The sequence below is a fragment of the Tenrec ecaudatus genome, chromosome 8 (genome assembly GCF_050624435.1).
Source record: "Tenrec ecaudatus isolate mTenEca1 chromosome 8, mTenEca1.hap1, whole genome shotgun sequence".
Classification (NCBI taxonomy): Eukaryota; Metazoa; Chordata; class Mammalia; order Afrosoricida; family Tenrecidae; genus Tenrec; species Tenrec ecaudatus.
In genome coordinates, this window is record NC_134537.1 from 12,458,993 (window position 1) to 12,475,326 (window position 16,334).

At 55.1% G+C, this 16,334-nt stretch overlaps 1 protein-coding gene across 8 annotated transcripts in view; it reads left to right on the forward strand.

The window, feature by feature from the left end:
- Window positions 1–3,559, forward strand: part of SCN5A (sodium voltage-gated channel alpha subunit 5) — a 90,465-nt gene extending 86,906 nt beyond the window's left edge. For all 8 annotated transcript variants that reach the window (XM_075555586.1, XM_075555588.1, XM_075555591.1 and 5 more), the window contains one exon: window positions 2,319–3,559. In XM_075555586.1, coding sequence (XP_075411701.1) covers window positions 2,319–3,559 — 1,241 coding nt within the window. The remainder of the gene's footprint in view (window positions 1–2,318) is intronic.
- Window positions 3,560–16,334: the final 12,775 nt, after the last annotated feature.

Sequence of the window (16,334 nt, forward strand, 5' to 3'; positions counted from 1 at the left end):
CTCTTCCAAGGGGGCCAACTGGGAAGAGGGCCGAGGCTCTCCTGCCCTCCCAAGGGAAAGCCTGACCCCTGGGTTGAAGGAGGAAGAGGCTCCCTTGGGCCGAGAGAAATGCCCAGAAGATTCTGGAGGCTAGCCACCAAGATGAGAGCCAGGCCCCCTAAGACATCCTATGCCACTCACCTTACAAAGTCTATCCGGAGGCCGGCTGTCACTAGGGTACAGTTGAGGGGACGGAAACCCACGTCTGCTTGACCTCAGAGACCAGGTTTTGTTCTGTCACAGAGGTCTTATGAGATATTTCACATCCCACAGACGTCACCCTGCGGGGTGGACCGTTCCCTCTCTTTATTATATTCGCAGCGTGGTGCGTTAGCCCTGTCTAATCTTAGGACGGTTTCATCACCCCGCAAGAACCCCCTGTGCCCATCGACAGCCACCGCACCCGCGGGTCTCCTCTCCCAAGCCCTGGCACCCACTCACCTACACCTTGGAGGCACTGGTCCAGTTGTTTACCAAAACACGTGTGCCTTTCAATCAAGGAATCCTAGTGGCACCGCGGTTAAGCACTCAGCTGCTAACTAACCCAGCGGCCAGCAGTTCAGGCCGTCTGGCTACTCCGTGGGAGAAAAGTATGACCATCTGCTCCATAAAGACTTTTTTAAAATTGTTTTTAAACAGTGTTATGGGCACTTCATCCACATAGCATACAATTGAGAGGTCCAACCGTATCAAGAAGAAGTTGTACGATCTTAGCCAACATCAGTGTTTGCAACATTTCCTGTTTCATGTACGTATTGTTAGGCGTCTTTTTTTTGGCAAAAATATACACAACAAAACATTCACCCATTCAACAACGTCTACATATGTAACTCCGTGCCATTGATGATACTCTTTGTGCTGTACAACCATGATCGAGAGCCCTCTCCAGATTGTTCCACCCCCATGAGAATGAACTCAGCGCCCCCTCGGCAAAAACCCTTCCTCCTTCGCCCATGGGTACCATCGGTCAGGTCGGGTTTCTCTTTTGTTTGTTTTTTTCCGTCGTTTTCTTGATAAAACAATCGCCTATCATGCACTTCCATAGTCAAACCGCTTCTATAAAGAGTTGTATATACATAGTCATACTCAGCTCTCGTGCCCCGCCCCCTGCCCATCTGGGGAGACTTCTAGTCTTGGAAAGCCTGTGGGAGAGTCCCTCTCCGTCCTACAGGGCTGCTGTGAGCCAGAGCTGTCCGGGTGGCAGAGGTTGGGGAGGTGTGGAGTGTTATCTCATTATGATTGACCCGTCCATTTCTGTGATGCGTGGTACTACTGTCTCCTCGTGTGCTTCATGCCCATTGTCTATCTGGTTGGGGAAAGCTCTTTTCAAAATCTTGGCCTGTTTTTGAGTTATTTGCCATTCTGGATGAATTGTGAGAGTTTGCCATCTATTAAGAATGCCAGTTCCTCATCAGACGTATCGAGAGATTCACAAATCTCATCTCCAATCGTAGGTGGCTTATTCACTTCCTGGACAGTGTCCATAGAAGCACATATTTTATTTTTTCGGTTGTTGTTATTGTTGCTACTTATACCGGTGCCCAAACTTTGAGTGCCTCTGCTTTGGGGACACGTTGATTACCTTCATCCTTCTGCCCGGTACTGCCCTTGCCTTCAGTCAACTCACAGACGCAGAGGCTGCAGCAGGGGCCGCCGCCACTACAGTGACGAGCCGGCAGCCAGGAGCACCGAGTGAGGCTGGGAAATGTTCTGGGAGGTCCCGGTGGGAGAGAGCGAGCCAGGACATGGCTGGTGGTGGGGACTGGAGAGAGGCTTTGGAGAAGCAGCGAGACAGGACCCTTGAGGTGTCAGGAGCCCCACCATGTGAGGCTTTACCATGCACCCGAGGCACCTGGGACGGCTAAAGTCAAGTGGGTCGGGGGTAGAGCCGAGATGCTGCCTGTCTAGCGCCCACCTTCAAGAAGCAGGGAGGTGGGAGGGCTGAGTTCTGGTCTAAGCCGAACCACCGAGGTGCCACTCGGGCCTCTGAATCCACTACGTGGAAGGTGGGGCTGCTACTGCCCTGTGACACTGTGATCGTTGAAAGGCCGAGTGGCTGAGAAGGTGTCTCGGAAAGGTCATGCATGTGTGGGCCTCATCTTCTGGATCACAGATGCAGAAATGGAGATGCGGCAAGGTGAGAGGAGGCAGGATCCTAATCGCCCTGGTTGGCCCAGCTTTCTGGAGAAGAAGGCTCCTCCCCCATACCGACCTCAGGGGTGCTAGTGCAGAGCAAGGGTGTTCCTGCCCAAGATCACGGTCTCTGTCCTTCCCCGTAGGCACCGTTCTCTCGGACATCATCCAGAAGTATTTCTTCTCGCCCACGCTCTTCCGGGTCATCCGCCTGGCCCGCATCGGCCGCATCCTCAGGCTGATCCGAGGGGCCAAGGGGATCCGGACGCTGCTCTTCGCCCTCATGATGTCCCTGCCGGCGCTCTTCAACATCGGCCTACTCCTCTTCCTCGTCATGTTCATCTACTCCATCTTCGGCATGGCCAACTTCGCCTACGTCAAGTGGGAGGCGGGCATCGACGACATGTTCAACTTCCAGACCTTCGCCAACAGCATGCTGTGCCTCTTCCAGATCACCACGTCGGCGGGCTGGGACGGCCTGCTCAGCCCCATCCTCAACACGGGGCCCCCCTACTGCGACCCCAACCTGCCCAACAGCAACGGCTCCCGGGGGAACTGCGGGAGCCCAGCCGTGGGCATCCTCTTCTTCACCACGTACATCATCATCTCCTTCCTCATCGTGGTCAACATGTACATCGCCATCATCCTGGAGAACTTCAGCGTGGCCACGGAGGAGAGCACCGAGCCCCTGAGCGAGGACGACTTCGACATGTTCTACGAGATCTGGGAGAAGTTCGACCCCGAGGCCACCCAGTTCATCGAGTACGCAGCCCTCTCCGACTTCGCCGACGCCCTGTCCGAGCCCCTCCGCATCGCCAAGCCCAACCAGATCAGCCTCATCAACATGGACCTGCCCGTGGTGAGCGGGGACCGAATCCACTGCATGGACATCCTCTTCGCCTTCACCAAGAGGGTCTTGGGGGAGTCTGGGGAGATGGATGCCCTGAAGATCCAGATGGAGGAGAAGTTCATGGCGGCCAACCCGTCCAAGATCTCCTACGAGCCCATCACCACCACCCTGCGGCGCAAGCACGAGGAGGTGTCGGCCACCGTCATCCAGCGGGCCTTCCGGCGGCACCTGCTGCAGCGCTCCGTGAAACACGCCTCCTTTCTCTTCAGGCAGCAGACGGGCAGCAGCGGCCTCTCGGACGAGGACGCCCCGGAGCGTGAGGGCCTCATCGCCTACATGATGAACGAGAACTTCTCCCGGCGCCCGGGCCGGCCGTCCAGCTCCTCCATCTCTTCCACGTCCTTCCCGCCCTCCTACGACAGCGTGACCCGGGCCACCAGTGACAACCTCCAGGTGCGCGCGTCTGACTACAGCCGCAGTGAGGACCTGGCAGACTTCCCCACGTCGCCAGACAGGGACCGAGAGTCCATCGTGTGAGCCCCGGACCCCTTGGAGGCAAACCTGGATGCAGCCACAGGCCAGTGTCCGTGGGGACTCCCTGGCCCCCAGGCTGAGAGAGGGGGCTCGCCCCGTGGCTTCCGGAGGCAGAGCCAGTGAGCGTCCACCGCGTCCACTGCCTGTGCGGTTGGCAAAGCTGACTGCCCCCCGGGGGCGGGGGGGGGTGTCCTGTCCCCGAGCGTTCACACATACTAGTGGCCTGCCCCCTCTGCCAGCGCCCGAGGGCTCTGACAAGCAGCGATACCGTGGCTGCCAAGGAACGACCCCACACTGGGCCTGTTTCTGTCATGAACGGGCTTTTGTAAATTTCTTATATTTGATATTTTTTTACTGGAGCAGAGAACTAACTCCTTTTTTCCCAGCCCCCCACTACCCTCCCACCCCCACCCCCACCCCCGTGGACATGGGCAGCAAGTCACACTGCCTCTGGTAACTCTTGAGCACACATGTTTCCGGAGCTGCCAGAACCAAGGGGCAGCTCTGCCCTCAGACACTGGGAATCTCACAGGCCTTTCACTGCCCAGAGTCAGGATGGGGCTCCCTGGCTAGTGGGGTGGAGGGGCCAGGGAGGGCCAGATGCCCTCACTCACACGCGTGTGCACGCTTGTCACACACACACACACACATGCCAGGCTGTGCCAGGCAGGCCCTGTGCCCCTGCCTGAGCCAGACGAGCCCTCCCTCCCGGCCCCATGGACAGAGTTTTGTCAGTTGGGCCCACACTCACTCAGCATGGTCCCTGACTTCCTGCTTTTGTCCTGTGAGGTCAGAGCCTTCTAGAAGAGTCTGCAGCCGCCTCCTGCTGAGTTGTTCCATGCAAACCGAAGGGCTCCGGGCTGCACAGAGGCTCCTGGGCCTGGCCTGTGGAACTGCATGGGCCTGGGGCTGGGGGGAAGCGCCTGCTGTCACCCCCAGACCCTTCTGCCTCTGACCCTGTGGGGAGGGACCTGCACGGCCCCCACCCCCTCTAGAGGCATTAGCATGGGGAAGGGGCCTTGTCCCTGCCCCGGAAGATAGGGAACCCTGAGCCCCATTGGGCGAGGCAGTGGTGGGGGTCAGCCCTGCTACCATGTCAGCCAGGGTCCACAGGCAGGAAGGGGCAGAGTCCCTGCTGCCCAATAGGTCTTATGGAAGGCCTTTTTTTTTTTTTTCAGGGAAAAAAAATACTTTTTCTAGTCTAATTCCCCCACCTCGGGGCCTCTTCAGCTGCTGACAATCCTATTTAGCATATGCAAATCTTATCATGTAAATAACTGTCACCCAGGAGAGTGGTGGCAGGGTGGGCTGGTGGCCCCAGCTCTCCAGCAGAGCCCCCTTCCCACGGGCGCCCACCGCATAGGCCCCGCCAGCCTCACATGCCTACTCTGAGTGGGCAGCCCCGGGGCACCGGACACTGGCTCCTCTAACCTACCTCGCCGTCTGCTTGTGAGGCTCGTGGCACTGCTGGAAGGGGCACCGCCGGCGAGCCAAGTATTATGTCCCTTCCTGTCCTCTCCAGTCACCTCGGTGCCCCACCCCTGGCCTCCAGCCCCACCACGGCCACCAAGTTCTCCCCCAACCCCTGTCCCCCACCGCCCCCCAGAGTCCAGCGTGGGACTTCGTTTTAACCATCCAGCTCACTCCTACGAGTGAAAAAAAAATCTTATTTTTGTACATCTCTGTGCTCGGCCTGGGAGGCTTGGGGAGGGGTGTGCCCATCCCCGGCCACTCAGGCCGGATGCGGTCTGGCAGGCAGGCCGGGCCGCTTGCCCCGCTGGCCGGAAGGAGCCTTTGGCTTTGTGTGTGGCCAGCCCAGGAGCCCAGCGACAGCAGCTGATGGACAGTGTGGCCGAGGGCAGGGGCGAGCAGGCCCGACTCCTTAGCTGCGAGTGTGGCTCTCGTTTTTCCCCTTTTCTGGACCTGACCACTGAGCAGCAGGAGGGGAGGGGAAAAGAGGGAGGGACAGGCATCCAAGGTCAGCTGTCAACTGCCCGAACCGAGCACTTCTCACCAAACTCCGTGTATCAATGAAAGACATATTTTTAAAACAAACCAATAAATGGCTCACGTGACCTCGTCTGGGCTCGGTTCTTGTGCAGAGACCTCCCCAGGCCCCCTGGTAGAAGCCCATGGAGCCCGAGAGGGGCTGGGGGAGGTGGTGGCTGGGGCCGAGCCAGGCAACGGGGTTGCTGCCACTGTGCAGTCCAGTGGGTGGGTGGATGTCCGGGAAAATGCTGGGAACGTGGCCTCATCCAGGAAAGGTGGGGTGTGGCCGAGCCGTGTCTGCCACCCACCCCAAGCACCTGCTCGCCCACAGAGCTCAGTGGCATCCCGCCCATCGGTCTCTGGGGAGGAAGGAGGACCACACTAGGGAGATGGCACCGGGGTAAAACACGCAAGCTAAGCTGGGTGCCAGGAGTCGAGGCCCTACTCCAGACCCAGCGTAGCCCTGCCCCCACAAGGTTCCGAGGCTGTAACTCTCCAAGGGAGTCGAAAGCCCTTCTCTCTCCCTCGAGGAAGCTGGGGGTTTCAAACTGCTGACCTTGCGGGTCGCAGCCCAGCCAACAGCCCCTGGGTCATGAGCCATGACTGTTCTTGGACTTGAAACACTGACCCTCGTGGTTTGTTTCCCTGCACCCACCCCCTCCCCCGCCTCCGCTCCTCCAGTCCATGGCAACTTCCTGTGACCCCACCATGCCACCGGAAGCTCTGCCAAGCCAGCAGGACCCTCCTGGATTCAGCGGAGCCTTCTGTGGCCTCATTGTGAGTGTCCGCAGCATTGTAGCGGCCCGGGGTCTCTGACCCAGGCTTGACTCAATGTTCCCATTCTCTAGGCCCGGGGCCCTTTTCCATAGACCCTCCGATCTCTTTCTCTGCATGGAAGCCTAGGGCCAGCACACCCAGCTTCCGGCTATGGGTCTCTCCAGAGCTCCCCAGCCATCCCATCCCTGCCCCAGCTTCCACTTCCCATGAAGAGTCAGCTGAAGACGGAACCCCCACATCGGCAGCTCCGTCCTCTCGCTCACCCACTCAAAGCGAGTCCCTTCAGCACACACCCATGAATCACCCAAACCAAACCCCAATGTCAAGGTAGAGCCACCCCTCCTCCCCCAGGGCTACTCTCAGTGGACAGGGAGCAGGCGGGATGAGGGTGGAACAAGGAGCCCAGGCTTCGGCTCCGCTAGCACTCCGTGGGCACTGGGCTCCCAGGCAGCGTGCCCCTCACTGCCCAGGCCTCTCAGATGGGCAAAGGGGAGAGGGTCTCCTACCTCTTTCTCGTGTGACTTTTCCTTGTGAACTGGGTGAAGGTTTACAACACAGATCCATTTTCCCACAGGACAAGCTGCGCACATTTTGCACGAATGGCAGTGGCCCCAGTGTAACCTGGCTTAGCCCGCTTCTTCCCTGTGCCCCCTGCTTCCGGGCCACCTTTCCTGACCTTCTGAACTCTGTGCTTGGGCAAGTGCTGCCCTTTGGGTCTCCGGCGGTGGGCTGCTCTGAGGAGTGTGGGCCTCCCTGGCTCCTGTCCCCACTCTCCTTCCAGACCTGTCTGTGTCTGAGTACAGCATTCAGATCCAGGCCCCCAGGGCAGTCTCGTCTGGATGCCCACCCTTTCCCCCTGCTGTCTTTTCCCAGTGCCCCTCAAGACTCCTTTTGCCTATGGACACCCACCAGAGGTGGACGTACCCCAGGTCTCTCCCCACTCCCCCTCCAGGTTGTCCCTTGTAAACATTCTGCAACTGAGAGGCATGGGGTTTGGGATCCCGAAATCGTTAGCAGTGGCCCGTTGGCCAACACCGCAGAGACCAAAATGGCATTGATGACGGGCAGGGTTGCCCAGCCAATGGTTGCCCATCCGTTAAAAAGATGAACTGGCAACGGTCCTGTGAGAGAGACATTTAAGATGGCAAAGAGAAAGCGTAGCTGCACAGACTGCAGTGCAGTGTACGCCAAACTCCTCCTGGAACCCGGCTCATGAGTTGGGCAGTTTAGAGTCAGGGCTTCATGGGGAGACAAACCAATTCATTGAAGTAATAGGTTCAGTGCTCTGCTCTACCTCTAGTTCTCTGTGTCGTGCATGGGTCTTAAAAGCCTTCAAGCAGCCAGCCCAGGCATAATCATTGGTCTCCATCTGCCTGGCGCAAGCGAGGCAGAAGAGCAGTCAGAGATAAGAGGAGGATGTGGGATGTGTGCCTTCTGACCAACTGCCTCCTCTGCCTGTGAGACCAGAACTCGACAGTGCCCAGTGACCATTGCAAAATGGGTGGGTCAAATTATAGGGGAAGCCGCCCGCCCCCCAACTAATCATGGATTCACTGAGCGAAATTGTACTGTTGAGATATATAAAGATTATAACAAAGTCATAGAGAGTAAGAGCATTAGGAGAGAGTAAAATAAAGCGTCAGACACATTTCATGGTAGCATGCTCACCTCAGCTCCTCTTGGTGGTACCGGGCAGGAGAGAGGAAGGAGAGAGAGGGAGGGGAAGGAGGACAAGGGGAGAGGGGACAGGGGACAGGGGAGCAAGGATGGGGGGAGAGAGGACCAGGAGAGAGAGAGAGCAATTTCTTTCTAACCAAGGCTTGTATACCTTTGGGGGTGTGCAAGTCCCGATTACAGGTAAAGACATACGTCACAGGAAAGGATTGTACTATAGGTAATACAGTAATGAGAGGGGGACTATATAGGGGTACACATGCAATAAGAAGGGGAGGGATTGGGGTACACATGTGACAAGGTGGGCGGATCCCAAGTTCAGGATGGCAGCCTAACTGGATGTCACTGAGCTGGGTTTGACCTGTTCTCTGGATCTCCATGGAAACAATTACTATACTTATCAGTAGGGTGTGAGCCCCACCTACAGTGGACCAGGCTGAATGCCTTCAGGGAGAATAAGCATCTGACCTCCCACCATGCGCTGGCAAACAGCCTCTAATGTTTGGTATATCTTTGGGAGAGACAAAGCTGGGAAAAATCTTTTTATATCCCACATCAAATATTCCAAATAAGAGAGAAAATTCAGAACAGAATTTCATACCAGGGAGTACCCACAAAAACTACAGAACTTTCATTTCAAAGCTATGTATTAAATGTGTGGTGTTGTGTTTTTTTTTTTACAAAACAACCTTATCACCTTCAAAGTCCTCTCCATTACACTTAATGCATTGGTCAAATCTCTGATTCCTTTCTTGGAAACATTTTTCAAATGCATCTCTGGATGGCTGATAACACCTCCCTCGTGTTTTTTTTTTTCTTTACCTCATCTACGTTGTCAAATCACTGTTCTTTCATGCTCCTCTTCTTTCACAGAAACAAAAAGAAATTGCTTGGAGCAAGGTCAGGTGAGTCAGGTATGCGGGGCAAGAGACACATGCTGTTTTTTGCCAAAAGCTGGCACACTGAGATGGCTGTGTGAGCAGGTGTGTTATCATAGTGGCAAAACCAGTCCTCCACCTGCCACAAATCAGGCCTTTTTTGTTGCTCAGTGTTATTCTATCTTTTCAGAACCTCTAAATAAAAAGCTTGATTCACAGTGTAACCTGGTGGAATGAACTCCAAATGCAGTGGGAGTCAGCATTTCTGTCCACGCAGGAAGTTGGCAGATATCCAGAACCAGGCTTGTCATCTATCAGCATTTCCCTTTTTTTGAAATGAGAAAACCACTCATACACTCAAGTTTTCCCCACGGCGCTGTCCTTGCGAGCTGTGTTCAACATCGCCGCAGTTTCTGCAGCATTTTCCATGAGCAGGAAACAGAATTTCACAGCTGCATGTTATTCTCCAAAAAAGATGTTTTTATGAAAAAAATGTTTGAAAAAAAAATCAGTGTAACCAGCAGGGAGAGCCTTCCCAGGCTAGGCTACTGGGTGCACTAACTCAAGCAAGTTGCTCGCTCCCCAAGTGGGGGGTGGAGGTGCCAAATGGAGCTTTTGTCTGGTTTCGGTGGTACCCCCTCATATTCTCTGGAACCCTGGTGGGTGGATGAACCCCAGAAATTATTTCCCCGCAATGATCTTTAAACCTTAAACCAGAAATACCCCCAGAAGCCATCTTAAGACCAGACACTGTGTATATCCTCAACCACACAAATACATCACCTTTATAAGGAGAACATAAAAGCCTGGAGATATTGTCCATTTTAACCTCCTGTTTTAAAAAGGTAGCAGTTCCCTGGAGCCTCCCTGGCCCTTTGTCAGCTCACCTGTGCCTGAGCAGAATTGTGCTCCGTGGGGTTTTCAAGTTGCTTTTTTGGAGGAAGCAGATGGCCAGGCATTTTGGTTTGTTTTCTTTTCTGAGGTACCTTTGGGTGGACTCCATCCTTTTGCCAAACACCCCAGCACCCTGAACATTTGCACTACTCAGGGGGCCAGTTATACTTGTTGGATTGTCCTCCCAAGAAGAGCAGTGTTTTCCAAAGTCCAGGCCACGTCCCCTTTATTGGGTCGTGAACTCAGAAGGCCATGACCAGCTTGGTGACCAGCAACTGGGGTCTCACGAACTCATGGGTGGCCAGGTAAGGTGCAACGAACGATCTCTCCTCATCCGGAGCAGAGAGTGATGAGAAATGAGACACATGGGACAGGTGAGTCCTGTGGACGAGTGGACTACATGGATACCAACCTCCATGACCCAGAGACCAGAAGAACTAGGTGGTGCCCACGCCCCCTCCGAAAGGGAGCACATCAGAAGGTCTTCGGATGTGTACAGCAAGACCCCCAAATCATATAAAACCCTAAGCTGGCTGGTCAGATAGAGACAGGTGAAACCTCCCAACTCTGTTAGCCTTACCACTGAGGGTCTGTATTGGAACTCACCCTGTGGTTCAATGTTCAGCCAAACCATTGCCAGGCCTACAACGTGAACAGCAATGCCGGGGAAGCACACATCCTCCAGAATAAGCCACTATCTGAGATCAAACGGCCCGAGGACCCCAACTTCAGCATGGTTCAAAGAGGAGGAGGAATGGAAACGGGAGGTACAGGAAGGCGGTGGGGGTAAAAGCCGTAAAATTTGGCTGGGGCGGGAGCTGCGGTCGGTGACCTGAATCGAAACACATGTGAACATTGAAAACTGATCCTCTCTGTAAACCCTCGCCCAATTCACAATCAAGAGTTTTTTTAAAAAAAGAAAAAGTATTTAAAAGCTAACTCACTGCCATCGAGTCAATTCTGACCCATAGTGAGCAACCGGATAAAATAGGGAAGAACTGCCCCTGTAGGGTTCTGAGACTGTAACTCGTGACAGAAGCAGAAAGCCTCGTCATTCTTCCCAAGAGCAGCCGGTGGTTCCAAACTGCTGACCTTTCGGCTAGCTGCCCGTCAGATGCGTGACCACTACGCCCCCAGCAGCTGGAACATGACAGTACGTTCACAGATATTGGTGGGATGCTTACAAAGGGGAGGGAGGAGACTGGGCACAGTCTCCCTCCCAACCCCAGGCTGACACCCTGGTCAGGAGGTGGCTCTCCTCGCCAGTCTCAAACTAAGGCTTGAAGTCTGGGGTCCTCTGGCCCAGTGGGTGGGGCCTTCTCTGGCTGCCTGGGCGCTCACCCCAGGGAGGTGTGAGTGAGTCTTCCTGTGCAGCTGTCGCTGGGCCGCCCGGGGGGTGAGACTGGGTCTGGGCGGCGGGAGTCTCTGGGAGTTCAGATGCCGCTCCTGTGTCAGAGGAGAGGCATGTGACCCAGGTCTCAGCCCCTGGCAGGGAGAGAGATGCCCAGGGACAGACGTCAGCTCTCGCCCGCAGCGCGGCGTTGGCAGCTCCCGGAGCCCGTGCCAGCAGCTCCTCCGCCTGTCATCCTAGAGCCACGAGGACACCGTGCCCGGAGGCTGGGAGGGGCAGGGGGGACTCGGGCACAGACCTCCTGCAGGCAGAGGCCCAGAGCAAGGCAAGGCCAGGAAGGCTAGAGCCTCTGGTCTCTCACATCCTGCCTGTGGAGAAGCAGCCTGCTCGCCGGTCTCTCTCCCCACAAGTCTTGGAACAGTGAGACCAAGTCATCTCTGTTTGCTTAGGGGGCTCCACAGAGGCTCCAACCCAGGTGGCTGGCCCAGACCAGGTGCAGGGGGACATTGCCAGAAGCTCCCATCAGCCCACCCATTCGCACCCTGCACTGTTCAGTACCCCGGCCCCCTCTCTGCTGGAGCCCTACTTCCCCCTTCCCACTTTCTCAGAAGTAGTCCTATCTTCTCAACTTCATCTTTCTGGAAAGAGATCAGACCCAGACCCAACCCCTGAAGATATCCCTGTGTGCTCATGAGCACACAAAGGGCCCAGAGTTGGAGAACAGAGTTATGTTTGGGAAAACGAGGTGGGATGACCACAGGGAGATGCCTGCAGACTCCGGAACAAATGAATCTCTAGTCCCAAACACTCTTGGATCAAGGACCTAAGGATATGCCTGGGATGGAGGCAGATGGCAGGCCAGAAAGAGGGTGGCTTAGTTCAGAGATGATGCTTAATGCCCGCCAGCTGCCAAACCTGGTCTGTGGGGGATCCCATAGGTATTCCCGGGACCCCAAGCATGGCACTACCTTCTTGCAGTGTCCCCAGCCAACCTGAGCTCAGCACGTGGATGATGGTCGGGCCAAGCACTTCCTCCCATGCCAGCTCACGGGACTGGCCTCCCCAGGCAGCCGCCAGCACCTGCTGCTGGACAGAGAAGCCCAACATCCCGCCTTTGTGGCCAGACCCGCCGGCTCAGATTCCAGCAACCATGAGCCAACAGAGCAGAGCTGCCTCCCGGATGTGGCTCACTGGGCAGGCGTTGTGGCCGGGGCACCTCTTGCCAGCTCTGCGCCCCTGCCAATGTGAGGCACAGAGTTCATAGGCCAGGTTTGAGACAGGATTGGTCAGGGTGGATGGGCTGGAGGCAGGGGGTGAGCTGCCTCCAGGATTTGCCCTAGAGCAGTATCCCCTTGGGGACCATCTGTCTGCCACTGCCCTTCCCCCAGGAGGGCCAGCGGCCAGGTTGCACAGAGTGGAGAGGAGGCTGCCCAAAAAGAGAGGGCGATTAATGGAGATAATTTGGGGCTCGTGCATCCTGTATCCTTCGCATCGATAGCTTTCACTCCAGACAGGAGACAGCGAAGAAATGACAAAAGCCAATAAGCCTAATAAACAAAGGGCAATGGAGTAACCAGCATGGACAGCTCTGGGTGGAGCAGAGCGTGGCCCAGCCTCCAGGGGCCAACCTGGTGCATTTCAACGGCTCAGGCCAAAGCCCTTGGCACCATCCTGGCCTCCTCTCTTTCTCTCACACCCCACATCCAATCCGGCAGGATATCCTGTTGGCTTTGCCTTCAAACTACATCCCCAGCTTAGCCGCCCCCAGCCTCTCCACTGCCACCTCCCTGGTCCGAACCACAACGGACTCATTAGTGGCCCGGTCAAGACTCCACTCTGTTAGCACAGCAGCCTGAGCAGCTGGTCCAGTGCAGACCACACTGCTGCTCGGCTAAGACCCCCATTTCAAGTCCTTATAAGACCCTCCAGGACTCCAGCTCCATTCTCCTGGGCCAGTTTCAAAGTGACTTGCGGTTACCTGGCCCGGGAGAACGGGGCAGTTCTATCCAATCCTATAGCATCACTCTAAGTTGGCATAAACTCAACGGCAGTGAATTTGGTTGTGTCTTTTGGTTCCCTGGGCCTATCCATGGCCCCTGCAGCCCTCCCCTCTCTCACTCCACTGTGGTCACACCTGCTCCTGGCTGTTTCCCCGAGCACAGCTTCGCTTTAGAACGTGAGCACCGGCTGAAGCATCGTTCTGGTGGTGCGTTGGGTTTCATGTGGGACTGCTGACCGAGTGCATTTGGCAGGGCTCTCTTGAGAAGCAAGACCAGGACACTTAGGATTCTACACATGTAAAAGGATAAGTTTATATAATGAGAAGGACCTATAACAGCAAATCCATCCACACAGCAGTTCAGAGAGCTCGGTCCAACTCAATTGGCTTGGGACCGTTATTACACTGAAAGGCCTTCCAACTCACAGTTATCACTAGCCCAAGGCCAAGGAAGCAGGCGGGAGGACGAGGAAGTGGTGATGGGTCACAGAGGCCAGTAGCGCAGCGGAGGGAAGCAGGTCCCGGTGGAGCCTCACAGCGGAGCAATACAAAGAGTCTGGCAGGAGGTGCGGTGTCCAGAGTGGTGATAAGACAAGCCTGCCAGCAGCAGACGCAGCAAGGTGGGGCTGTGCCACAGCATGGGACGGCACGGCCATGAGAGGTCCACAGCTGACTCAGCCAGGTGGAGTGGAGCATGGCCCGGGCCCGCAGGTAACACAGCACAGGTGTAGAGGCAGCTCCAGCAGACAGGGAGCTGGTCCTGAGCATCAGGGAGAGGGGCCAGCCTCCAGCAAGCCATTTATCTCCATCACACCTCCAAGGGAGGCCATCCAGCTGTGACCTGACAGACAAACTTCTACCTGTATCTTCTTACGGGCGCCATGTTGGCACAACAGCAAAAACCCTATCACACCAAGAGATCAGTAGTTCAAACCTGCCAGCCGCTCTCTGGGAGAGAGATGAGGTTTTCTCTTTCCATAAAGGTTGACAGGGACCCAAAGGTGTCTTCTCTGCCCTATTCTATGCATTGATCTGAGTCAGAATTGACTCAAGGACTCACTCAAAATCCCATGGAGTCAATGCCAACTCATAGCAACTCAACAAAACAGAATAGAACTGCCCCTGTGGATTTCCAAACCTGGAAACGTTGACAATAGAAAAATCTCATCTTTCTTCCTCAGAGCAGCTGGTGGTCTTGAACTGTGGGCCTTGCTGTTAGCAGCCTGGCAGGTCACCCAGTGCACCTGCCAGTTTGTTGACTTCTAGATGCTCTCCTTCCCCAGAGAGTCACGTGGCTGCCTCCTTCCTCGAAAGTCTTTTTTCCATGTCCCCCTGGCCATCCTTCGGTTCGCTCTACCCCAGACAACCGAGTGGATGACAAAACCGGGGTGATTGAGATGTAACGCACCCACCCATTTTAACGTCCCACTTGGATGAGTTTTGTCAAATGGATAGCCAGCAAGCTTCGCAGACAAGGTTGCTGGGTCGATTCCAACTCAGTGATCCCATGTGCTTCAGAGAAGAACTGATCCTTTGGACTTCCAGTGGCTAGGAGCTGCTGCCAGTAGATCAGTAGCCCCTTCTCCCCAGATGCCTCTCAATGGGTTCGAAGCACCAAACTTTCCGTTTGTTAGCTGAGCACTTCCTGGCTTGGGTCCTCTAAGGATCCCTGCAAGCAACATAGCCATCACCAAAAAGATATAAAACATTCCTACCGCCCCCAGAAAGACCCTTGTGCCCTGCTGAGAGCCCCCTCCCCTACCCACCCCGGGAAACCTCTGATTTGTTTTCTGTCCCTGTGAGTTTGCTGTTTTCTGAAGCGTTGGAATAAATGGAATCATGCCGTGGTGGTCTTTCGCAGCGGACTGCTTCCATGCAGCATAGTGCATGTGCGAGGCTTTCCAGATGCAGTTCGCTGCCCTTTGTTCTTTGGGGCTGCTGAGGGGAAGGCTCTGCTGGCATTTGTTGATCCAGTCTAGTGGCCACTTGGCTTATTTACCATCGGGGCTGCAAGGACTAAAGCTACCAGCTCCGATGAGCATTTCGCACAGATGTATATGTGGGTCTGTGATTTAACTCTTGAGCAAATAGCTAGGCATTGAATCACTGGGCAGAGAAGTGTAGAAAGGCCCAGGTGGCACAGAGGGTTGAGTGCACCCTGGTGTAAAGGCCTACGACGCCACGGCCTCGATTCAGGTGTCCTTTCTGCTCTGCACATGTCAGGCTGCCGACCTGATAGCATTTGCCTGGTGTGTCTTCCAAAGCGGCTGTCCGTTTTCCATGTGTCCACCCGCACCGGGAGCTCCAGAGGCTTTGCGTCCATGCCAGCATTTATGATCAGCAAGGTTTTTAGCTTTCCTTTCCTTTAACCAGGCAAGCGGGTGTGTCTTGTGACCTCAATTTGAATTTCCACAATCGCAGGTGATGCTGATTGTCTTTGCATGCCCTTCTTGGCAAGGTCTGTATCTTCTTGGAGGAGAGGGCTGATGCTGTTTTCAAGGGCCCTAAACAAGTGTATCCCTGCTTACATCCTCATTCAGAGAAGAAGACTTTGTTTGCTGTGGGACAATGTTCCGCGGTTCAACCGCGGACTTGCTGAACGACCCGGGGAACCTCCCTGTCTCATCTCCGTTTCCTTGTGTCAGGTAGGGATACCGATGAGACCTGCCCCCTAGGCTGGTTTGAAGATGGCATGAGTTCAGACGTGGACAGAATGGAGAAGAACACCCAACACGGCCCACCCACCCACTGCCTTGGAATCGATTCTAACTCACAGTGACCCTGCAGGACAGAGGAGAATCCTTCCTTAGGGTTTCCCAGGCCATGAATCTGGATGGGAGCAGAGAGCCTTCTCTTTCCCCCCTCAGAGCCACTGCTGCTCCGTTCAAACTGTTGGCCTGTGGCTAACAGCCCCACGCACACACCAACCCGGGGACCCCCCCTCAACACCTATTTAGCAAGTACCTGCTGTGCTCATCTGAGTAGACTAGAGAAACAAATCCATAGACTCTCATAAAGGTATAAGAAAAGCTTTTATATACAAGAGCAACTCTACATTAAGAAAACATCCCAGCCCAGGCCAGATCAAGTCCATAAATCCGATATTGGCCCATATGTCTGATATCAGTCTATATATAAAGTCTTCTTCAGACTCAGAATACACATGCAATGACACCAAATTGTAGGAAAATCACAGGCCCATGTGGGAAGTCTTGT